The sequence below is a fragment of the Leiobunum rupestre genome, chromosome 6 (assembly GCF_980474605.1).
Source record: "Leiobunum rupestre chromosome 6, qqLeiRupe1.1.hap1, whole genome shotgun sequence".
Classification (NCBI taxonomy): Eukaryota; Metazoa; Arthropoda; class Arachnida; order Opiliones; family Sclerosomatidae; genus Leiobunum; species Leiobunum rupestre.
In genome coordinates, this window is record NC_143389.1 from 33,734,289 (window position 1) to 33,761,127 (window position 26,839).

The 26,839-nt window shown below is 35.6% G+C and overlaps 1 protein-coding gene across 2 annotated transcripts in view; it reads right to left on the minus strand.

Annotated features, from left to right (window-relative positions):
- exp (expansion) overlaps window positions 1–12,548 on the minus strand; it is a 69,100-nt gene extending 56,552 nt beyond the window's left edge. Inside the window, exons 1-2 of one of the 2 annotated variants that reach the window (XM_090178142.1) lie at window positions 12,197–12,548; window positions 1,151–1,283 (exon numbers count right to left, since the gene is read on the minus strand). In XM_090178142.1, coding sequence (XP_090034268.1) covers window positions 1,151–1,283; window positions 12,197–12,306 — 243 coding nt within the window. In that variant the 5' untranslated portion in view covers window positions 12,307–12,548. Of the gene's footprint in view, window positions 1–1,150; window positions 1,284–1,866; window positions 2,003–12,196 lie in introns of those variants that run through there. The other variant, XM_090178143.1, reaches the window with a different exon arrangement.
- Between the last annotated feature and the right edge of the window lie 14,291 nt (window positions 12,549–26,839).

The following is a 26,839-nucleotide window of genomic DNA, read 5'->3' on the forward strand; positions in this document are numbered from 1 at the left end:
CAATACTCTCGTACCGATAAATTAACGTACGTCCATGTTTATGTCACAATTTAAACCCAAAATCTAGTGCGCAGAAATTGTTCATTTATTTTTCTTTTAGGCTGAAAAATAGAAGTTAGCGAAAATGGACGATGGGGAAATGCATTTTTTTTCTTAATAATGTTAAGACTAAATATATTGAACTATTCCGTATGCCGATGACCCAAATTGACTAAACACGAGAGGTACGAAGTTGCGCGTAATATTATCGAATAAACTGGGAAGGTATCGCTTCAGTGATCCGGTTGATTCTATCATAACATACACCGAAAATTTATCTACAAAAGATAAAATTAACGTAACTATATTTACCAGAATAATATTCAGTTATAAAGAAAACCGTTATGTCAGTCAGACAAAGCAAAAACTTTTAAAGAAGGGGGAGTTCAAAGGGTCACCTTAAGCTAACATTTAGAACCGAAAAGGATTTAAATACGTGACGACGTAGACGTACAAGGAAATCCAAAAGGAATTCTCAAAACACCTACAATACTTTCTTAGCTCCATCCAACAAATTCAAGATCACCCACGTTAATGTACCCGAAATAAAACAAATTAAGGATTTTTTTAGAGAATTATTTAAAACTAACGAGTTTAAAAAACCCCTACATATCGGCACGTGTCCAAAACATTTGTTTAATTTTGCTTCATTAGGCGGTACTATAATTTAAAAGGAGGAAATATTTAAATATTATATAAAATGAAGAAGGCGTATTATACTAGGTTAAGTCTCAGCGGGCTACTTTCCAAATAAATGTCATACGTACGCCGCTAATAAAGCCAGCGTACCTTTACCTTCTCGGGATATCGTTTTGAAAATTGTAATTAAGGTTTTTTTTTAAGATAATTTTGCACTTCGGGATTCTACCAAGGATGTAATTTCTAAAAGAGGCGCGCTGCGAACCTCACTGGAGCAAGAAAACCGTGTCACACAACCGCGCTTTTTGAGACCAAAGACTGTTGATCAATAATAATTTCCGTTCAATTTAACATCTCCGGTTTTAACCGAACCTATTAGGTTTAGAATGACGGAATATTTCCAGATGGTGCTGTAATATACCCCGCCACCGGGGATAAAAACAATGGAGCCAAAAATAACTCCCCGACTTACCTTAAATAGTTTTTCTTTCTGGTACCATATGTCCTCCTCGTCCTCGATGAGGAAATCGTTGTTGAGTTCATCTCGAGAACGGGACAGAATTTTACGACGGCTAATCATTGGACCGTTCGGCTCCGGGCCACAACTGAAACCAAAAAAAAACATTGCAGGCATTAGCAAAAAATATATACGTTTATCCTATAGCGTTATATAAAAAATCGTAAGAGTATATCCATCTCAGAACGGTCAGTTTCCACAACTGCCCACCAGGTACAGATGCCCACAAAAGGTTGTTTTAAGCCCCTTTAAGGCCTTATATGTCAATAGATAGGTTACGAACATTGTACATACCACCACTACGAGGGTGTAATCACTGGTTATAATATTTTAAACCTGATTACTGATTGTTAAAACATTTCCCAGGATTTTACTAATTAATATTTATATACCACCCAATCGGTTTCAAAACGAATTTAACTACAATCTGTCAACCTATATGGGTTTATCGAATAAACTAGTTGATTTAAAGTATCCGTATATTCTAACGCATCTGTTAGAAGGCAAACTTAGCCACCATCGATAGAAACAGTGTCCCCTTAATTTTGGGCATTAAAGAGTTAGCCGTTGATATCATTGTAATAAATCAGACACTATATGATAAACCCGGCGTCAACCAGTAAACAAAATCTTGGATTAATCCGAAGTAACGTGGGGTCGATGTATCTTACCTCTAAACAAAAGCTAGAATAAATAAATCCACAAGGAAGAAGGAGTGAAAAGAAGGCTAATCAACTCGGCGACAGCGGCGTTAATTAACCGCGAATCATTTAAGAGCGACCCAACAGCGGCGCTAGGATAAACAAGCGCGCACCGACTCGACAAATCCTTCGTTCACGGCCGCGTTAATCCAAAGGGACATTCGGGACCCCGTTCACCACACGCGCACAGATACGATAACGTCAAATATTTTTGTTCAATGGACAAATTGCGACCAACGAATTAGACGAAACAATGAAAAGCACACCGTGAGAGGCGCGAGAACCCGAACCACCGTCGTCTGTTCTCGCTTGAAATGAGCGGACGACTGACACCAGTTGCCAGTCCCGGAGCCATTGGCCGCGGCAACCCCCCCCACCCCCCTTTCTAACCACGCTAGTGAAATTGGCGCATCTGCCTTGCCCCCCGGGATCTCAACCGTTAACAACGGTGCGTAGGAACCGGAGGGGGGGTTGGAAGTTAGATCCAGACAGTGACGACGTAACGAGTGACGTCACTACTAGCTACGCAGTAAGAAAAAGTTCTTTCGCTTTGGCCTAAAAAAGAAGCCGACAGCCGTGGCAGGTAGCTTGACACAAATACCCACGGCAGGTGGGTACTTTCAAGAGGAGAACCGTGGCGCTATCTGCGGGAGACTCTCGGAACTACTACATTTAATTCAACGGAGTAGCGTAATATTTTTCAATTTAAATTAACTGTCTCAAAGTCAATGACATTTTATCTACTAATTTATAAATTTAAATAAAATCCCAAAAAATAACCACGACAATTAAGGTAAAATTAAAAATCTATAACTACTCCAATTGGGGTTAAATATTATAATTTTTAATTAAAAGTGCATTACCGCATAGATAAGAAAGAAATAATTTATTTTAAATCTAAACATTTGCTACAGTTTAAAAATTGAATCTTAATTAGAAATTAACATCAACCCGTAATTAAAACAAATCTACATTTTGAAAAAAAAACTAAAATTATATTATCGATATTGATACACCAATTTGATTGTAACTCAACTCACCTTATAATATAACTTGGATCAACTCCTTCAACCGAAAGCAACTGAGATTGAATCCGAAGTGAGAATTGGAATAAAAACATTTGGTCAGGAGCAAAAGATGGTCCAAATATTTTCGATATTAAAACGAGGTCGAGATTACGCTATTCCGCTGAAATCACTCTCTCCTCGAGAGTTTATCGAAATTCGGATCAAAACTTGCGGAAAGGACCAAGCCCAATTTTTTTATAGCCAGCGCGAAAAAGGGGTCATCTTCTCCGAAATTTGGAAGCTGCACTGAAGGGGGGGGGGGGGGAGCGGCAAGGGAATCTTCCGAAGTGAAATTTCACGAACAGGAAGTAGCAATTAGCCCGAAGAGGGGCAACATGAAATTTTGGAAAAAGGGAAAGTGGAACAACAATGACGAAATCGACTTACAAAATTTGGGTGCGACCAAGAGTCATCTTGGTATTTTGGCCGTTAAAGGGGTTAAAACTGATAATGCTCAAGTTTATTACTAAGGGAAAAAATTCCGTTATTTTCATTATGAATTACACCAAGATTTTTTATACTTAAAGGGACTTATTTTAAATGGATTTCAACCCCCAAACAGCTCTCCCTTGAAAGTCCCTTTAAGGAGAACGACTGTTTAAGATAATTTTTAGAGTTGCTTCTAACAATACGCGAATTCACCCAAAAACTAAATTAGCCCGGGATCTCATTGGTTCTTTGAAGCTTACGCCTTCCGACGCGATTGAAGCGCTCGCCGGTGACGTTTGTCCTCGCCCCTCATTCGACCACGACACCCGAGTCATTCTTGATTATACTGATTATGGGTATCATTTGAGATTTGTACACGGTGTTCTTTCAGTTTAAGTATATTTCTAAAATTAAACAAAATGTTTAAAAAAATGTAAAATTAAACAAAATGTTTAAAAAAATGTTAAAATTAAATAAAATGTTTAAAAAAATGTAAAATTAAACAAAATGTTTAAAAAAATGTAAAATTAAACAAAATGTTTAAAAAAATAAAATTAAACAAAATGTTTAAAAAAATGTAAAATTAAACAAAATGTTTAAAAAAATGTAAAATTAAACAAAATGTTTAAAAAAATATAAAATTAAACAAAATGTTTAAAAAAATATAAAATTAAACAAAATGTTTAAAAAATATCAAATTAAATAAAATGTTTAAAAAAATATAAAATTAAACAAAATGTTTAAAAAATATCAAATTAAATAAAATGTTTAAAAAATATCCAATTAAATGAAATGTTTAAAAATAATTAAATTAAATTAAATGTTTAAAAATAATTAAATTAAATGTTTGAAAAATATCAAATAAAATTAAATGTTTAAAAAATATTAAATTAAATTAAATGTTTAAAATGGACGATTTAATTTTAAACACAAGTTGGAAAATGTAACTCACTTCTGATAAACAACTATCAATTAACAAAATCATTAAAGAAATTGATAACAAAAATGCCGGCTGACAAGCTCTGTACTCTTTCATATTTGGATTTACTTTCAATTGTCCGCGTTTGGCGCGAGAGAAGTAGGATGCCGAATAAGAAATAGGGAGGGAATAAGTTCATTGAAAAACCTCCCCGAGTAATACGATCGTCCCATATAACGAAAATACGGGTTCATGGACAATCAAATATTATCACATTGCATTGTCAAGTTGTATCAGACTTTCAATAATAATTCGCTACAGTCCACGGGGGGGGGGCGACTCAGAGGGGAAGGAAAAGGGGGTTGGAATTAAATTAATGAAAACAAATCAAGAGCAAATTTAAAGAACAAAGGAGCCGTGAAAGGAAGCGAGACAATTCTGATCTTTCGACCTTTTTCGGCAGCGGTGCAATGGGCCAGTACAAAACTACACTCATTTGTTCGCGAATTGTCTGGAATGAAGATAGGGGTCGTTGATACTCTCGGAGAGGTTGCGGGACCTAGCACAAATATTTATAATTCTCCGGCGAAATATTATTTCGCAAATGCCCAATTGAGTCGTTTAATATTTACGCTTTCATAACGCCAGTCACACCCCTATTGTTCTCTTTAATTATCAACTACGCGCGATTGCTAACCAGGTATTTAATGGTCGGGTGAAGCACGAGCTATAGAAAAATAATGCAACGATACTACGTCCACAATCCTATAGTTTCACCTTAAGCGTTTTGTTCTAGCCCCGGTTATCATTCCAAACTCTGATCTAACCTATAGATTTACCTTTGACAGAGTTGGTATTCAAAATAGGTAGATTTTAAGAATGTATTAAGATTTTTCGGTATTAAAAATTTTTTGCAACTAATTTTATTCTGGATATAACTTACTTTTGGAAATTTTTAGATTTTATTTAAATCATCCGAGCTTATTTAAAATTATAAAATTACTACTGTCAGAAATAAAACTTAGTCTTAATAGTAAATTTTACTTAATTTTTTGTCAAAGAAAAAGTTATTTTGCTTTTCGTTAGCATTTAAATTTTTAATAAACATTTAAAAAGTTAATAAAATTCCTAATTAAGTCTGATTCATATTAATTCAAATTAAATTAACAATACATGAAAATAGCTTCCAAGGGGAAAAAAGCTTTAAAATATTAAAAAGATAAATAAAATCAGATCGGATTTAAATTAAAATCTATTCTTCGATTTCCTTATAAAAACAGTAAACATAAGAATCCCATAAGTCAGACATGTCCTACTATGTTATCTATATCGATAAGTAAACTCTTTAAAATCGATATTAGTATCGATCGGGAGGGTGTGAAATACTATAATCTTAGACCAATAAGCTATAATAGTAAGTAACTTTCGGTTTCTCCAAGAAGGCAATCGAGCGCATCGTTACGTAAAGTTCATTTTCGAACAATTACTTGGGCGTTTGCCGACCCATATCCTCGCGCAGACAATAGCTTCGGTGTCCGGAAACCCAAGAGCGAATGAGGGTGGCACCGTACCCCGATTTGCGCCGAAAACAGTCGCTCTCCGTAATCGACATATTTGAAATAACCCGCTCGCGATTGACTGTGACATGTGGCTCTTAACAGAAAAAAAAACAATAGCGCTATTTCCCAATACGGCGGAAACGGTCAGATCGCCACTAACGCCCACGTAATCACCCTGTTAATGGGCGACCAATTTTTAAATCATTTCGTGAACTACTTAAATATATTTTTTTAGGAAGCGAATTTAGAACAATGCTCGGGTTGGCCGCCCATTTGACGCTCACATTTGGAACGTTTCAAATCTATTTAAAAATGATTTCTTAGCCGGATTAAAATTTGTATTGATTGCAATACATTGAAACGCCTTTTTCTACCACCCTTTATCTTAAGCGAACCAAAAGTTAATAAACAATTCAATAGAAGTTTGACACTTCATCCACGCTCGCCGCTTATTTTACGTAACGGAAAGATTTTTTTCTAATTTTAATTCTAAATGTTTCGCGTTACTTTCCGCTAGTTAGTTTTAATTTCTAAAAGCTAATAACGGTTTAAAATATATGCTTGATAAGTCATTAAATATTGTGTAACACCGACCAATATCTAAATAATTATTTAGCTTCGAGAGATTTAACCAACTTAAAATACTTAGTCTTATAGCAGACGAAATATTGCAAATTATCCGCCATCTCTCAAATGTTTCAAAACCACGATTATGCACACGACCGATTCTAGAATAGTTCAGAAACAAATCTACAGATGGCGCTAGTACTAGTGACCGGGTACGGAACGTTTAAAATTTAATAGATCATTAATACCATAAGCTAATAAAATTACAAACTGTCGCTCAAAAGTCAGTCCCAAGGACGTATCTAATTAGAATAGCCCCACCCATATACATTATCGTTCGATATTTTGCCGCCAGATGTCGACAGTATATCAAAATGGCCAAAATGCCTACAGCCATATTTCAAATATTCTAATCAAACTCGATTAAACTATTAACTTTTACGATAGCGGTACATTTTCGGGTAAAAAAAATTAAAAATAAAACTGTTGGAGGAAAATGGAAATAATTCATGCCCCTCTGGCAGCTGGTGATCCGTTATCATGGCAATGCGGAGGGAGGTCGAACGGGGGAGGGGAGCTGTTCCTTCAAACTAAAAATAATGGGAAATAGCAACGAAACTGGTTCACCTTCGATCGAGAAAAGACTGAGTTATGTTAATCGTTTCTCCCCAAAAATTTTATTACGCCTAAAACACAAGCCAAATTAAACAGGGAAATGTTTTAAAAACCCGAATGGAGTAAAAAAACGTAAACGGGGGGGGGGGGGAGTAAATTAGTTCTAACGCTGTACAGAAGTTTAACGGGATTCTTCCACCCCCTCGCACCGGCCAGGAAAGATTCGTGGCAGAAATAACGGTTTATTTAGCGTTAATTGTTCTGAAGCCAAATGTTGCTTTCCCTTGTTCCCGGATAGAACTGGGATTTAGTAATATCGAAATTTTAGGAAAACAATTGTGATCAAGGACGATACGCCGTTTCACATCTTACCAAGTATATAGTGAGTTTATAATAAGGTGGCCTTGTTTTAATATAGCTTATACATCACAGTCTCATACTTTTAAAAGTTTACGATAAATTGCGAGTCGCCAGATAAATTTAAAAACATTTTAAGCTCCGTCTTATGGCCTAGGAAAATATTTCAAATTTAATTTAAATGGCTGTAAAATGAGACTAATATTATCGTAACTAATCACCCATTTTAATGAATTATTTTGTGTTATTGTAGAAAATATTGAAAACAATAAACTTTAATTATAATTATTATACGTTACAGGGTGCCCCACGATTACAAAATTACGAAGAGTACCTCCTAAACAGTAGTATATTTAATAAAAGCTAAGCTACTGCCAGAAGGGCAATGTTTGGTGACCTATAAAGGTCCGTTGTACCATTGGAAAAATTCTACAATAGTCCAGTGGCTTCTTCGTGATAACAGATATGCGCAATCACCAAAATTCATACCCAGAAAAAGTGTTGTTAATTTCAATATAAAACTACCACGGCTACTAGAGTGAGTAAACATAACATTCCTTTTTTAAGGATCTGTAGATCAACTCTTAGGGTAAAAATCGTGTCTTTCTCCCCCCCCCCCCCTTCCCGGGCTAATTGGAATTGGAGCCAACACCCAAAAACATTTTTCGCCAGAGAGAGAGTCAAATTTGCTTTTTCCGTCTCTCATCTGAAATGGGGAAATGTTACCGAAACTAATTTTCTGTACCCCACCCTGCTGTTCAACCACGATCAAATCAAATAGTTGAAAGCACGTCAGATTCAACTCGGGAATATGTTTTAAAAAAATGTATTGAGATATTTTGTTAATTTCGGAAATAATTCGAGGTAGGAAATCCGACAGGTGCTGTTCGCCAAAATCCATTCAAATATTACATTTCTACGCTTAATTTTAACGATTTTATTATAACCCTAGTTTACGACGCCTTTTCCAGAATATAGAAATTGTGGAAATGATGCTTTTCCGTAATTTAAAGCCTAACTTTGAAACAGCATTTCATACATGCAAATATTTTTATATTAACATAATTGGAAAATGATGTTAAATATTAAAACGAGTATTTGCTATTAACAAAATTATATATCTCAGAACGCCTACTATACTTATTATTATTATTATTCGCTTGAAACTACGTACCTTCGCAGTTATAAGACTTATTTCATCAAAATTTAAATTTTACGCGGTTAAATTTCACCAGTGATATGCGTGACTTGGAAATCCGTTCCTTTGAAAACTGCCACGAGCATGCGAAGATAACATATATACTTCAGCTATTATTAGTAAATTATTACGATGCTGACGTTGTATAACGCTGTATAGATTAGTTTCATTTAGCCAAGAAAAAAGAGTTCGGAACATGTCAATTCGATTCTTCGAAATTTTCGAGAGCTGGGTTAAAACAATTATGGCAATATCTGGGAAATAATAAGTCATGAAAAAATAGACCTTATAAAAAGGAAATAACTCTGAAACATTATCCAAATATTTGCGACTTACAGAACCATACCAGGCAACCACTCACTCCCCAAAGAAGTGTTTCGAAACTGAAGAAGTAGTTATCCGGGGTTGGGGGTCTTTGTCTAGCCTACGCTTCTTACGGTGACCCGTACGAAAGGAATCTCGGATTTTCCACGGTCCCGCTAGGATCCCCTCTGGTGTCAGCGGTCGGGCTTAGGGCCACAAAGGGACTTGTAATTTTCCGGACTGCGAGAAATGTGGACAATATGTAGGCTACTTTCTCCAGGAAGATAATTGATCCAGAGTTCGTAACGAGAATAAGTGTCAGTTAAATATTTCGAGCCCATAGTGTCCTCTCTCGGTTTTTCCCGCCAACGAATTCCCCCCCTTTCCTGCACCTGCGAATGATTTTCACTAGCAGCCATAATTGGCTTTCATTGTCCATGGTAGAGAGCCATGTGCCTACGGATTTTGAATGGGAACCATATCTTGACTGTATAACAGGTGTCTTATCACGCAACCCTAAAGATAGTTCAATTTTACTTTCACACGAAAAAAAAGCCACCGTAATAAAATATTATAAAAATGTCATCCACAAAGGCACAAACTGCCTAAATTTAAACAATTGACCTAATCCACTCAAAAACTAAATATACCATTTTACATAAATATTTATAATATTCTTTTAAATTTAAATATTTATTTCAAATAAATTAAACCCAAGTATATTATTTACATTAAATAAGTGTATTACATTAAATATTTTATAAATATATTTAATATATTTACCTGAGAATTAAAAAGTGGTATTTTAGATTTTTTAAAAAGTGTAAATTTCTAAATTTATCAAAATAACGTTTTCCAATTAACTACATTAATTTCTTTGGTAAGAAATTTGATTCTTTGGATTGATTTTAAAAGTAGCTTTAGCGTGACGTGACCATCCATACAGTGGAAGCCTGATGTCAACCATTTTCCCGCCATCACGACCTGCCTTTGGAATCAGTCAGCATCTTAAACATTACGCTATGGCAAGGTTTTGGGGACAAGAAGTCTGACCTATAAGAATAATTCTAAAGCTAGCTAGAAATGTGTGTCAAAACAACGCCAAAGCTTAGACATTAGGGGAAATGAGGGAAATGTAACAATAAATAGAAAAATAAAAAAGCGATGTGGAATCTTTGAAATGGGGCGACGCGAGGAACAAAACTGGTTCTTTCACTTTCCCCAATTTTCGGTTAAATGAGCCAGAATCAAATATGCAAATTACCCTTAACAGAAACTAATAAAATGCTTTTTACTAGATAAGTATCTATCTCCTTATATGACTAATGTTACACGCTTAAAACTTTCGCTTAGTTTTAACGCTAAAATTATTTCCTTGAAATATGTACCTTCCCAGGCTGATTTTTCGTAACGTATCGGAAGTAAGAATAGTGTGATGAGAAATACATCAGAGTATCGATTTGGTATAGCTATTACATCGGGAAAATAATAATTTATAAATGAGTAAATGTACCTACGCTGTGGAATTTTTAATATTACATCCTCAGGTGAAGTAATACCGGAAGTAAGTGTTCCTCCGTTACGCGGTATCCGCTTCTGTTTACATAAGTGCTGCTACGGAACGGTCAACGCCATAAGTTCATTAACTCTACATTGGATTTTCATCTTATAAAACCAGCTTCTGTTTAGCATACGAAAATCCAGCAGTTTAGAAGCTTCTCACTTTGGCCGCTACGTGGTTGTATATAATCTGAAACAGCTATTTGGAAGCTACCTCGAGGTTGCGACGGAGCGCAATATTCATTTTCAGCTCCTAGCTGGATACTTTTAAGTTATACTATATACTTCTGCTATTACACACCAGGTGGTAATTTCGCTTTTAACAAACTTAGCGACGGGGTAAAATCTACGCCGCTTTCAACCGTGACTAAAACGTAAGCCTTAGCGACGCCTTATTTACATATTTCGGTAAAAAGGAGGCGTATAAAAAGTGGAAGTAATTAAACGGGCGACTGCGACAGAAATTACCCAATTTGAAAAGAGCGCTCTTTGCGACAAACTCGTTAAAACCGTTCTCCCGATAATTTTTTTTAAAATAGAGCCGCCGGACAATTTTACGAAAATTTAAATCTTTTTTCAGTTGCTGAGAAAGATTTAAAGCAACGCTGGAAAGGTGCAGGGTTGACGAAAGTAGAGAGACAAAATTTGGTAACCAAGCACGCCCAGCTCCCGTTAGATTTAATTTCATTTATGTTAATTCGCGTCTGAGTTGGATTATGTTATAACGGAGTAAATTTGTTTTAATATCCACGTAGGAAGGAAAATTGCGGCTTAGCGTTGCGAGATCGTGGGTAAAGGAACACCTAGACCTAAATTAGCAATAATTAGAAATTAATCAAAATTACAATATTGCGCGTATTAAGATTAAGACATCGTCTTTCAAGGTTGAGTTAATTTTTCATTAGATTTGTAATTTAGTTATGAAATAGTAATATAACCACAATAGAACACATCGGGCATTTTCAGAATCCCGTTCATATCCCTAATTATTCCTTTAAAACATCATTATTGTTGAAGTAAAACCGTCTACGCCTAGAATAAGACCGTTCTTCGCGTACGTGTTTTAAACATTTCAAGCACTTCAGACATCCAAAAGAAAATGCACTTTTAAGAAATCCAAACCGTGTAGGCCTACGTGAAGAAAGTTTTAATCAAAGGGTATTCTACGCGTATACGTTTAACGTTTCTAACGCTTTACAGAAATCTAGCTAATAATCCAAATTGAAAGATACGCAAACCGCGTACGTCACCGCGAAGACAAAGTTAAACTAGCGCATTTTAGGCGACACCAGTTCACATTTCTTACCCTCAACAAAAACTCCGCTAGTCATCCAAAGACACTTTGTAAGATAATCCAAACGTGCAGAAATTTAAAACCCTTTAAAAGATTTCTACGCGTACGCGATTAGCATTGGTCCTTTCACCAAAAAAAAGATAGCCATCCCACCGACAGAGGATTCGTGCTAATAAAAAATCCAGACTAGGGTCCTACGGGTCACACACGGACCCTCAGGAACCACAGAATAGAAATTAATACATTCTTAATCAACCGGAAACCAAAATCACCAACCGCGAAATAAATTTCTTCAGCTCACATCATTTAATAAACGGATGACAAAATTCGGATCACTGAAGCCACAACGCGAACACAGACGACAATAAATAATCCGCAGATTGAGAATAACGCGTCCAACAATTAAACGAATATTGAATTTGGTCAACCTACCTTCCGTTGGCTTTAGCCGGATCACCTCCGACCTGAAAGCGGACGTTGGAGGCCGCGGTACCGTTGGAAGATCCATTATTGTTAGCGTTGTTGGAAATCGGACCAGGCATTTCTCGAACTATCCCGAGGGTTACCGTCGGAGGAAGAGACGCGGACGGAGGAAAATAGAGAAGAAACACGGATCCCTGGTCCGTCCGAAACTGCCAGAGAGAGACTGGGGCGATGAACGACTCTGCGAAAGCAACCTCGAAAGAGAGACAGACGCAACTCGCACTTTCCCTCCGCGGCGGAAAGTCACCGAACTAGTCGCCAGGGAAAGATCACCCTTCAGGGGGGGCGCGCTATTTTTTCCACAGTTAAAAATGAAAAGGACGAAGGTTACTTCTAAATTACCGTGTCTTAACCCCGCGGCCTAAAGGTGATCAAATAGGTTGAGGATAACATGACGGGGGGGGGCAATTTGAGCTTCACTTTCTAGATTCCCTAAAAGCGCTAATGACATTTTCCCGCCTTTAATAACACTGATAAGTTACTTCGGAAATTGTAGATTTCATTGTTGCGCAATCAGTGGTAAAAGGTTACTTTTTTAAAAAGGAAAACCTCGCTACCGCTAGGAGGATGGTTACTGGTCATTCATATTCCTAGATCCATCTAGGCTTTTCAAATGAAACGTGTTCCTTCGTAGGCTCGACGTAGATTCTGTTAAGCGCGTATTTCCCGCCAAACCGCGGATGTGTACACCGCATCATGGCTCATTATTACACTGCGTCATTTTGACATTTTGTTTCGATTTCAAATTTTTAGAAACTCATAGCCTTAACTCATAAGTAACACAATAACGATAAGTATGACATTATTAAAAAAATTTACTGAACTGATTTTCCAAGCTATTACTTCATTATGTTTTAGTTCAGAACAAAGCCCCCTACTGTTTCAATAGGCCGAAGGCTACAAAAATTACTACCATGAAGGATATTTATTCATATTATACTACTACCAAGGATAATATTATACTACTACCCAGGAGAATATTATACTACTACCAAGGATTATATTATACTACTACCCAGGATAATATTATACTACTACCAAGGAAAATATTATACTACTAAAAAGGTTAATGTTATACTACCACCCAGGATAATATTATACTACTACCCAGGATAATATTATACTACTAACCAGGATAATAATATACTACTAAAAAGGATAATGTTATACTACTACCCAGGATAATGTTATACTACTACCCAGGATAATATTATACTACTACCCACGATAATGTTATACTATTACCCAGGATAATATTATACTACTACCCAGGATAATATTATACTACTACCCAGGAGAATATTATACTACTACCCAGGAGAATATTATACTACTACCCAGGAGAATATTATACTACTACCCAGGAGAATATTATACTACTACCCAGGATAATATTATACTACTACCCAGGAGAATATTATACAACTACCCAAGAGAATATTATACTACTACCCAGGATAATATTATACTACTACCCAAGAGAATATTATACTACTACCCAAGAGAATATTATACAACTACCCAAGAGAATATTATACTACTACCCAGGAGAATATTATACTACTACCCAAGAGAATATTATACTACTACCCAAGATAATATTATACAACTACCCAAGATAATATTATGCTACTACCCAGGAGAATATTATACTACTACCGAAGATAATATTATACTACTCATTTGAAATATATTATATATTTCTGCGGTAAGTTAATATAAATAAAGAAAAAATGTATAATAGTTGTCTGTCTATGCCATAAAACTGAAACTTGGTTCGAGACAGTTTCCAATGGAAGCGTGTAAAATGTGAAAATTAATCTGCCTATTGCATATTTACTTATTTATAAACCAAATTTTGATTTTGTAATAGTTTTAATATCAATTATATCACTACGAAATGTATTTCGACTGCGCTATTTTTCTTTCCAAAAGACCAAAACGTATTTTGAAAATCAAGCAGTATAAGAAGATCGAAGAAGATGCATACTTCTCAATTTAAAAAAATATATAATATACTTCCGCTACTACTTTATCTTTATAAAAAATCAGCGGGAACCTACGAAGGAATATGTTCCAAGCAAATAACATTATTTCTCTAGCAAAACTTCTGAAGCACTTTGGGTTAATACAAATATGAATATGTAACCGACAGAAAGAGAATGAGTAAAAAGGGTGGCGAAGAGTAATTTTGGATTCCAGTTAACCTTGACTTACTTTAACTATCCCCACCTTTCTCAATTACGGAACCCAAAGTCTCGTAGAACTGACGCGTGACGTTATTAAAAAACGAAATACATTCGTTGAAGTATTCTCGATTAAAAAAAATGTATTTAAGAATGTAAGGCGCGTTTTCAATTTTTTGGGCCCCAAAATAGTACTTCGACCCGACGGAAAGAAAATTAACGAGAGTAATAAAACACAGCACCCCACACAAGGAGAACGCAACCCGTCAAAAGTCGTGCATTTTCTTGCGTACAGTTTTCATTGGTTAGACGCTTTAGCACCCGCTGCCGTCGGAAGGGGAAAGTTTGGAAATTGCCTTCCCCCTTTTCGTAAAATGTTCAGCGTAAAGGTTCGTCCAATGAAATTTGAACACAACACTGCGTTAGCGTGTTTAATGGCTAGCTGCATTCTCCTTGTGTTTAAATGCCGCGATTGCGAGCGTCGACGCGAAAAAAAAATGTATTAGGCCTAAAGGCTGGTTTTCACTAGGACTAAAATGACGCGATGGCGACCGTTGACGCGAAAAAAAATATTAGTAGTATAGGCTGGTTTTCACTTTATCAAAAAGTCGCGACGGCTAGATTTGACGCAAAAAAATCTCCGTTAAGCCTAGTTCCCACTCAGCGACTTTACGGTGGTTTCACAACGAATTTAGTTTTCGTCGTAGCTTTACGCTTTTGTAAATTTTATTCGCAAACGTCAATTTGGCTCGCGAAAACTAAATTTCGCGCCAAGTGGGGAGAGGGCTTAGCTTGTTTTCCACTAGCGCGCGTCATAATGTTATTTTCTTTACGCGCGTAAAAACGTTTGAACGTTTCAAAGCTGAGAAACGCGTCGTTGCGCGCGCCAGTGGAAAACAAGCATTAGGCCTTAAGTCCCCACCCCTGTCCCCAAGTAAATGTATCCCCCGTTTTCGTGGCCGTTACACATATCTCACCCTGATTAATCAGTTATTGTGTGTGTGCTGGTGTCTAAGGCCTCGGATCGACACCGATGTTTGTGTATCTCAAAAAAAAGCATAAACGCCCTTTTTCACGCTCGCTGGTAGCGGATAAAAATCGTCAAAATTCGCATCCGCCACTCGCAAGCGTGAAAATAAAGCTAAAATATCTGTTTGAAACAGATCGACGCGGAAAGTGAAAAAGTGTGTAGCGAAAGCGGATTTTGTCGATTTTTACCCGCTACCAGCGAGCATGAAAATGGGGCTTTAGGCCTTATTAATTGTTTGCGTTCATGCTCGCGATAGACAGCTTAATCCTAAGGGGAATTTTTTCGTCGACGCTTATAGTCACGGCTTAAAGCCTAAAACCAGACCTGAATCGTCATAGTTTTTGAAGTGTCAATTATTCATATTAATAATTTGTATATAAAAAATAGATGAATGGTAGATTTAAATTTATGTTCATTAAGAACAAAATTCAGGTTCTCAAGAATATGGAACTTCATGGATTCAAATTCCACTTTCTACTGGAGTTCGCAAAACTCGTTACGTTTTAGTTCACAGGCTCCACCTCAAGTTGCCGAGATTTCCCGCGTAGGCTGGTAAAAGAAAATTACCCGTAATTCTTATAAAAAACTATAGTTCTAAAAGTCAATTTAAATTAATAAAGGTATTATATTACTAAAATCATTGAGTTTGCCGTAATAAAATGATTAGTAGATTTAAATATTTTCACTTAAGCCTCGGTCAGAAAAACCGGATGTTCTTCATGACCTGCCCAACAAAAACGTCAGTGCGACCAGAAGTTTATAAAATATCTCTTCCGAGAAAGTGTCCATCTAGCATCACGGCTTAAAATTTACCGGGTCAATTACTTCGCTTAAAGATATAAAATGAAAAATTTTCAACGCGTAGCGATATTTAGCTACTGATAAACCATTTTTCACCGATAAAATAGAATGATAAAATCAATATATGACAGTCTTCACCCCGCACTAATTTTTCTTCCCAAAAGTTTTTTGACAAATCAGTGGGAGCCTGCACGTTATGGGACATTTTCTCTATTCACACGGAGCCAACGAGCCACTCGATTCGCGACGCATGTTGGCCAACAAATATTGGCTAGTGTGAATAGGCTACATAATGTTTGTTTCCCCGTAAGCAATTTGTGAATCTGTCTATTCAGTATTATTTTTGGTGTCACGTCAAGAGGCAGAGGATGCTGCCAAAAAGGGTTTCAATCACGAGCTGATATCCCGAACGGGACGCCCAAAGTTGAGGGTGACCTTCCCAGAGGGGAAATTTTCTGAACGGATACCAAAAAAACACACGCTGTATTAAATCTAGATAAACCTTTTTTTTTCGTACTCGGTAATAAATAGGTGAGGTTAGTTATAAAAGTAACAAAAAAGTAAGTGTCACTTTTCAGGGCGAGATTTTAAGGCATCATTAGTTTAAAACGATTTACCAACATCGGTTTGAAGGAAAATTATACATTTGAAAGCGGTTTTTCATCGTCAACATAATTTTCTCCCCTACTCTCTAGATGACTTTGTAATGGCTTTAAAAATTTTACTAGTCTTTGTACTGGGAAGTTTGGGGGAGTGTGATGACAGTAATTTTATCTAATGTGTGAAGGTGTTTTGTAACACGATGATAACGTATTAGATGAAGCTATTTGTTTTAAACGTAAGCCTCTTTCTATTGTTTCGTATATACATGTATAATATGCGATTATGATTCTTAGTTTGTTTAACACTCATAATGTCCCGATAAAGGTTATTTGAGATAAATATCACATTAAAGGGAGTAGAAAGTGGGACGTACAATGAAAGATCAACGAATTTTCGTTTTATCCGCTAGGAACGCTGTTGATTGATTTTTAGGATGAAACGTATGTAGTAGCCTCTATTCCTACCAGGGGAAACTTATGGATACTTTCCTTTCCAATAGACGCTTTCATTTTTCAAATTGACACTGGCTTCGCTTTGTTGTGACAAGTACCAATCCAATAATTATTTTTAAAGCCGATAGATGGCGGTGCGGTTAGTGAAACTCGCTAATTAGTTATATCGTATTAAAAAGAAACCGCCAAAGCGAAATGCAAAACTAGATTCGGTTTTTCGCAATAGGATTCGGAAGAAAAAATCAGCTAGGCTAATACCCAAAAGTTATCGAGCAACTTTTAATGCCTTTAAACATGTGGCCAGAATGGTGGCATGCCTTTCTTTCATACCAAGCGAGCCAACAGCTCCCTACACTCACTATTACCGTTAACCTCTAAAAAGAAGGAGAAACTGAAGAACTCGAGGGAAAGCCCCTTTAAAAATTTAGAAACTCAACGCGGGAGTGGTTCCGAGTTTCCACCCAGTGCCACTAGCTGGGATCGTCCCCGGCTCCTCTTGTTGCGAGGCGATAGTGCTAACCACTCCGCCACCCCACTTTACGCGAACAAATATGGTAAATTTGCATATTATATAAGTAAATATCCCTACTACATATAAGTGTAATTTTTCCATTTTACATCGTTAGGCGAATAAAAAGTGTCTCAAGACTGTGAAAATGCGTGTTTCATTTTAAGATGGATAATATATGATAAACTTTTGTCTTTACATAGAAATCAAATCAGAAAAACCCGAATTTGAACTACGGCGTCGGGTTCAATTGAGGTTCTGACCCCTCCGATCTCCGAGCATAGTCTACCCAACCCCGATGGTCCTGTCGAATGAAAGTAAAAAATTTCAAATTGAAATATATTACTCACGGTTAACCCTTTTGCAACCACGCTCGCAGAACAAAAACCCATTCGTTTTGGCCAAAGTAAAAAGAAGCTGCTACACCATGATTAATATTAGGAAATTTAGTCTAAAATTGCGAAAACACGTCAAACGCAGTGTCCAAAACTAGCTATTAACGAAAGAACGCCAGACATGTTGATATTTTAGGAAAATTTAGGCGGACTTGAATACTAAACCTTTCCCGAAGTTTGCGTATAACCAGCTATCGTAGAATAAAGTTGAGATTTATTGGTGTCTTGTATTAAGGAATAACAAGTCGGTTAAGCTACTACATTCGCCAGCGCTCATACTTGTCCCAATAGATATTTATGTCTTCGATAGAGACCTCCAGTGGGACTTTTTCTCGTCATAAGTTATGACTCATAACTCAAAACACTTATGGCACCAACGCGACACTAAAAATATTCATTACGACAATGTAAGTTTTTAATGTGCCTTTTAAATATAACTATCCATATTAATTCATAAAATATTTAATATTAAATAAATAAATAAATAAATAAATGAAAGAAAATAATACCACTTACAAGAAGACTACCCGAGGTGTTTATCTCCAATTTTGTTCAAACTCGTGTGGTAAGTAGACCTTCATGTAACTTGGAAATCCCTAAAAAGGTGGACAAGAATGGGCTTTAGTTTTGCCATGGCAAACAAAAATGTTTTTCACAACTTAAAAACTGATTACTCGTATTTACCCAATATATGTATATTTACTCATATTTTCCAAAATTGACGTATATTGGTCCAAATGTATCAGATTTAGCCATGATATGAATTATGTATCTAATTGACGAACCTTTTTTATTTTATTTCAAAAATATTGTTAGGGGGACCCTTAAAATCTTCGATTTTCCCATGTTAATTTTCATAGAGAAAATCAGTTTTTAAGTTGCGAAAAACATTTTTGGTTGCCATGGCAAAACGAAAGCCCATTCTTGTCCATTCTTTCAGGGATTTTCAAGTTACATGAAGGTCTACTTACCACCCGAGTTTGAACCAAATCGGAGATAACCACCTCGGGTAGTCTCCTTGTTAGTGTATAATAAAAATATTTAATATTCAAACTAAATTTTAATTTAATAAGAAGCCCATATTTGTAATTATATTATTTTAGTAATAATTTCAAATAATTTATTTAGTTTAAGCAGTCGACACTTCGTACGCAAATCGCGCTTCTAAATATCTCTTACGATTTCAAAATCGTCAATTCTGCGCAAGTTCAACACAACAGCGTCAAAATATAAACTTTCGATTAAACAATAAAGCGTATCGGAAAAATGCAATGTAGGCGGCTCAGCGTCTAAGACGTGTCGTAAAACAAGGTTGAGATGTTTAGTGGAATATATATGATATCGCCAAAAATCCGACTGAAGCTCCACGATTCTAATTGAGAGCAGACAATATGTCTCCCCGGGGCCGCTTTGCTTCGAAATTAAGTGATCATTTATAAAATTCAGACAACCAAAATCCGTATGATAAATTATGTATACGCGCGTCGAAATCCCTGGTAACTTTCATTTTTACATAGAAAATTTTAATTAGTATGAAAAACTTATAGTTCTAGCTATGGTATTTTTTAATTTTCACGAAGTAAGCTTACTTCCATCCAGTAAAATTTTAGTTTTCATTAATTAAGAAAGAATGAAGCTTATGTTCATTTTTTTACATTTTTCAACTGCAATAATAATAATAATAATAATAATAATAATCAGCTAGGCTAATACCCAAGGCACCACCTTAGGCCTAAGTCATCAAGCGACTTTTGAAGCCTTTAATTCAGGTGGCCGGGTTACAATGCTTACGTTTTTCTTTAACATTTTCAATTAGCCTTTTCAATTTAAATAGAGCCACCTAGTGGGAAATGCGAGAAGTACATAAACTGCTGGGTTTTCGTCTGTTAGCGGGTGATAAATAAACAAGACGTACGACGGTCAGAATACACACAATCCTTCTAATGTGTTAAGTTTGTTTGAGTTATTCAGAGCAGCCTGCAACGCCGATATCACAACCAATATATATCCACGGCCACACATAATTGTATTAACACCTATTTACTTATTTGTTACTTCTATTCATAATTTGAAAGCATCGAAGATTTCTTTTACTTCTGATCACACTTATTTTTTACTTCGTATCACACTTATTTGTTACTTCAGGTCATACGTTGTAAGCATCGCGTATTACTCCGATAAGTGTCACACTTATTTGTTACTTTTGGTCATATTAGAACGGCCTCCGATAAGTGCTACACTTAATTGTTAGTTCGGGTCATACGTTGAAAGCATAATACTCCGATAAGTGTCACACTTATTGCTTACTTCGGGTCATACGTTGTAAGCATAATACTCCGATAAGTGTCACACTTATTTGTTACTTTTGGTCATATTAGAACGGCCTCCGATAAGTGTCACACTTAATTGTTACTTCGGGTGATACGTTGTAAGCATAATACTCCGATAAGTGTCACACTTATTTGTTACTTTTGGTCATATTAGAACGGCCTCCGATAAGTGTCACACTTATTTGTAGATTTTGGTCATATTAGAACGGCCTTGGAAAATGCCAGAGGGAAATTCGCGTAAAGTCTCTATAATCACACGTATTTCCAATGTTGGAGTGGAGGGGGGTACGTATACGCTGTCCAAAAAACCTTACTAATAATTAAAATTAAGCAACGAAATTGCAATCCTAGGTTATATGTAAACAGCTATTCAAAAATATAACTTTCATGAAAATCGGACTTAAAGTAAGGAACGTTATGTCAACTTTCAGGCGGAAATATAAAACCACGAACATTGGGGTCCGGTAAATAACCCCGAAAACTATACTTAAATTTAATATTTACTGATATAACCGAAGTTGTAGTTCAACTGAATCCTAACCTATCCAATAATATTTTTTTTAACGTTATCGGACTTAATTTTAAAGAAAACATCTACCACATAAAGGAAATCACCGAAAATAGTAAATTGGGCAAATGCCCAACTTCTTGGGCTCCGATTTGAAAACTTTATAAAAGGTTATCAATGGCGATATATGTACATTCGAACGAGATATCATTGACTCTTCTAGCCATAACCGTTGAAGAGGTATGCGCGACACGGCGGCATCGGCGGCATCGGCGGCGGCTACACTGTACGTGAGACTAATACACACAAATCCTTAGGATTGTGTGTAAAAAGGGTCTGTTTAGCAGACGAAAATTCGTCAGTTTATGAGAATCTCGCGTTGGCCACTAGGTGGCCCTATACATAAACTGAAAAGGCTAATTGCGAGAAAACAAGCTAATGGTCGATCCAATAACACTCTATTTTAATAAAATCTTTAAATTAAGGAGAACGCAACTTAAAAGTAGAAAAAATTAAAGCTGAGACATTTCGAAATATTACTAGGCATAAAACCCATAATTTATCTCTATACGGTTCAAAGACAACGCTAAATGTAAAAAGCACGCTCTGGATTTCTAGGGCGTGAAACTTTCGTATTAAAAAAAATGTTCTTTTCTTCGATAATAATAATAAAACCTAATTTCATTATTTGCTATTTGATTTCGCAAAAAAATCATCAAACTTGTAACAATGAAAATATTTAAAAAAAACTAAAGATAGCTTTTTCTAAAGTTTCTTTCTATTTTTTACGAAAAATGGTGAAATTGTATTGGAAAAATTAACCCGTTTTCATTTTCCCTTGGAAAAAATTGATTAATCGGTATTTTGCCACATTATTTAAAAAAAGCATAATTTTGGGGATAATGTTTTCCGCCTCGGGTTATTTGAATATTAAATAATTTTAAACTTTTTATCCTGTTTTATGGAAGTTATTTTTATCATCGTAACCGCTTTTTTCGATTCCGATTCGATAGAAATCTATAGGAAATAAATATCGTTTAAAGCTTTATATAATCTCTCTTAAATAATCATATTCCTAATAACCAATGAAAAAATTTCAATAAAAACCACCAAATGCGACTGTTTTATTTAAAAATGACAAGTTTATTTATAGCTACGAAAGAAAAAACATTTAATTAATTTTAAGTAAAAAAGCATTAATTTGATCTTAAGTAAAACAAGCATTACTTTAATCTTAAGTAAAAAGCATTACTTTAATCTTCTGAAAATCTTAATTTAGACTTATATCAATAACATTAATTTAATCTTATGAAAACATTAATTTAATCCTTTGAAAACATTTATCCTTATGAAAACCTTCATTTAAACTAATATCAAAAACATTACGTTAAACTCATCAAAACATAAAGTTAAAACTATATCAAAAGCATTAAGTTAAAACTTTATCAAAAGCATTAAGGTAAACTTATTTCAAAAGCATTAAATTAAAATGATATCAAAAGCATTAAATTAAAATGATATCAAAAGCATTAAGTTAATCTAATAGAAAATCGTTTATTTCAACTTACAATGAAAACCGTTAAGTTAAAAATATGGAAAAGAAAACTTTTTAAACCGATTTGGACATTCCCCATCACCCGGACCCGATTGTTGGTGGACATCTCTCCAAGGCTGTCACAGTCATCCTCAGTAACATAATATCATAAGTAACATAATATCTTAAGTAACATACTTAAATAAGTATGGCCATTAGCAAAATTGTCATCGAACTTATTTTCAGAGTTATTGCGTAACCAAGGTTTAGTTCTGCAACAATAGATAGTGTCATACTTATTTGAAATTATCTTACTTATGATAATATTGCTATAAATATACTCTCTACACGTAGGCCACCTTACAAACAAATTGATCTTTTGGTTGGCGATTTAGAAGATGCCGAAGAAAATAGAGAGAGGAATAGAAATAACATCTCGGGTTTAGTTAATGATTCTCACTTCCGGTAATACTACGAATAGAGTTGTATCGCTCTGTAGCCTTGGGCTATGGCCGCCATTTTGAGCGCAGTTTTTTATCTATAGGAAAAAGCATGGGTGACGTCGACATACGTCACGCCGATATTACTCTATTAAACCTCGTCTTTTAAAATATTTAGAACCGGAAGCTCCTATCCCAAAAGCACTAACTTTTGAACATCGAGATAAATTCAACATAGAAAGTAGAGAGAGGAATAGAAATTTCACCTTGAGATATTAACCATAAGTTCATTAAACAAAAGCAATAATTTTTAAACGTTAAGATAGTTTTACCGTCTTCTGAAAGTTTCAATTCCTCTTGTAAATTTTCTTAAGAACCTATAGCAAATCAAATAAGGAGATGGTGTTTTTCCTTCTGTAACTAGGTGGAAAGCCAATATAAACAAGTTGGCAAGCCAAAATATACCTCTCCTCGGAAGAGTTTTTAATTTTCAATGAAGCGTAACTGTATCCGTGGTTCTGCGGTAGAACGCTCACCTGTCGTGCAAGATGGCTCGGGTTCGAATCCCGACCGATTAAAAAATTATACTACACCCAATGACAAAGAGAGGGCGCTTTTGGAAAAACCTTTTCCCTGATTCTAAGAAACTGCGTACGCAGTGATTACCCTTTGGCTCGAAAATGCGAACGCGTTCGCAGGCCTGACAGACAGACCCGCAGACAGACAGACAGACCCACCCACAGACAGACACGGTGGTTGTATAACCCCTCCTAGGGTACAAAGTCCCCTCGGAGAGGTAAAAACACCACTATCATATCTGCGTTGCCGGTCACGCTTTTTTTTTTCAAAATGGCGACACCCACCTTTTGTGGCGTGAAACAAAGTTTAGATATTATATCTATCAGTATTAGCAGTTATACGTTTGGTGATCTGTATTCGCGAAGGCTGTAAGCAATTCGTATCACCTTGAAATTTTTGTTCAAGGTCGCTCCGTCTATACGAAGAAAAGACGATGTTCTATATGTGTGTGTGTGCGCGCTTTAAAAGGTTGGCGGCGAAAAATGAATTAATGGTTTTCGTTCTTAAAGGTTGAAGAAATTAATATTTACATAATCGCGGACCAGAGTTTAAACCCACTAAATTAAAAAGTCGTCAGGGGAAACGGAATAGTATTATGAACGAGGAAAAAATGAAAGCTCGCCCATGGCTACCATTTCAGAGAAACACCGTATACGAAAAGCTCACGAAACAGATCGTTATCTTCCTCAGGGCAAATTAGCGAAAAATCTCGAGTTTGTATTGAATGAAAGGGTACAAAATAACATGGGCGAAAACGTTCTTATTTTTCGATTTTAATTAGGGGGTTAGGGTACGGAAAAGGCCAAATATTACCCGCATCTAATGAGCGTCGAACAAACCATGTAAATCTATTTACAACGCTTTCGTTGATATAACCTTTGGCTCGAGTATTGTGTAGATCTACATGGCAAGATATACCTAAAGTTACTACACTTTGATCTTAGCCAAACAATGAAGAAGCCTATCATTGAACTGCAAAAAAAATATTTCGAACAAAGTCATCTATTTTGTTGAAACGGAAAAACTACAGTTTGTTCTTAGTCAAACGATGAAGGTTAGTTTTACATTTCAAAAACATTTAATTTATTTTGTACAAATGAAAGTATAGCAGAATGACACCAAAACGTACACAACAATTAGAAGGACTGAATTTTGATCCACAAAATCATGAAAATGGTTACTTTTAAAGCGGTAGTTTTCAAATTTGTAAGCCACACAAAACTCAAATTAGAATTAAAAATTTTAAAATTAAGCTTCGCCAAATATATCTAAAATATGCGTTGTCGAATTTTTCAAATAAATTGAATAAACGAAAATCTCGAACATGAGAGATCTATTACCCCTTCCAATACAATGAAAAACGATGTCAATTTTAAAACCTTTTTGACGTAATTTTGATGATGGATCGATATTGAAAAGGAAAACGTGGCTAAAGATATCGACCCTGTCAAAACGAGCTCGTAACAAATGTCTTGTCGATAAATTCGAAGGTTTTTCGGTTCAACTTTCACGACTGCGAAAGGTTATTGTTTCCTCGAAATTCCTCGTATGTTTCTTAAAAATATTTCAGAAGAAATTTTGTGAAACTCCCCGAGAATCAGACAATGGCTAGAGCTTATTATATATATTTTTTTAAATAATGTAAATTCATAAACGAAAAACGAGGTTAGAGAGATTGAAGGAATACAATGAGTGAGGAATGTTGTTATTAAGCGAGATTTATGCCTAGAATTATACTTCAAACACCGAAATTCTGAGTAACAAGATAGACAATAGAATTATGATTAGAGATGAGTTCAACACCTATCACTGAGAAGTAACAGGAAAATATTTTACAAAGGAATTTTAGTAAGTTGAAATTGAACCATCGTTGACGGTATAACCGTCTATATGGCATGTCGAGGGTATGAAGAGTGTCAAAATTTTACAAAAAGAGGGTCATCCATCATGCCCTGGTTTTTTGAGTATCATCAACGAAACTCTTCATACAAACTCGTAAGAAAAATGTGTTTTAAAATTTTCACAAAGTAATTCACCGTTTTCTGTTTAATTTGAGACTCAATGTTACCTGTTATTAACATTAGGGTTAAGTTAAATCAACGCTACTACGATAAAGTTTCTATCGTGTAAATCGATCCACTGTTAATGCTGGACGTGATGGGAAATGTTTACGATACTACACTTTGATCTTACGACGACGAAGAAGCTTATTTTTACGCTGGTTCGTAGCGTCGTTGCTAATCCCCCGCCATGACATCATTCTACGTCACCAAACACGAGGCAAAATACCACACGATCCTGTTTAGAAATTAACCACGTGACCCACCATGGGTCATGGCCGACACAAACGTGTTAGCATGACAACGAAACTAGGCTACACTCACGAGCACAAATGTTTTATTTCAGTTTTTCAAAACGTATGGTACAGAATTACACTAAAAACTATACAGCAAAGAATGGTATTTACTAAGACTTTCCACCTTTTCGGAGAAACACACAAACAGACAAATATTTCGAGTCTAGTGGTAGTCCTCGATCACTACGCTCGGTTAAAATATTTGCTTACTTTCCTTAAATATAAATTCGCAATTTTATAACGCTAAAACTACTTTTCTCTCAATTCATTTTTCTAATATCAAAAAAAGTTAAATACAATATTTATACGAAATTTCTCCAATTTGGCAAAGTTGCTGGTTACAGTCCAATGGGTTTTACGGAATATTTTTTAATATTTTCTTGACTGTTTCCGAGCAGGGTGTGGCGTGTTCGTGAGATAAGACATAGCAAGAGAGAGAGTGGCGAGAAACGGTCTCTCTCAAGAAACAGAGGCGACCTTGCCCGAGGACACGTAAAAATTTATTATTCCTAAAATCTCTTTTATCCCCCCGGTTACCCCTACCCTTACATTGTAGATCGGTCCACGGGAATTAAACACAAGCTTTCTCGAACATTTTTGCGGGTAGCCCTCCCTTTTTTTGGGATAAGTTTGCTTATACACTTTTCTAAATCAAATGATATCGGCTGGACGGTATATACGCGAGAACGTACCTAGGTTACTGAGAACGTGCCAGAGGTACTACCTACGTCTGACTAGAAATAGCAAATTAAAAATTGAAATAATAACGCCGTCTTGAGGCAATACTTGAGAATTCACCAATTATTTCGTTATTTATGATTATTTAAATTAATAAGTTAAATAGTTAAATTCATCTTCTATTAAAATAAA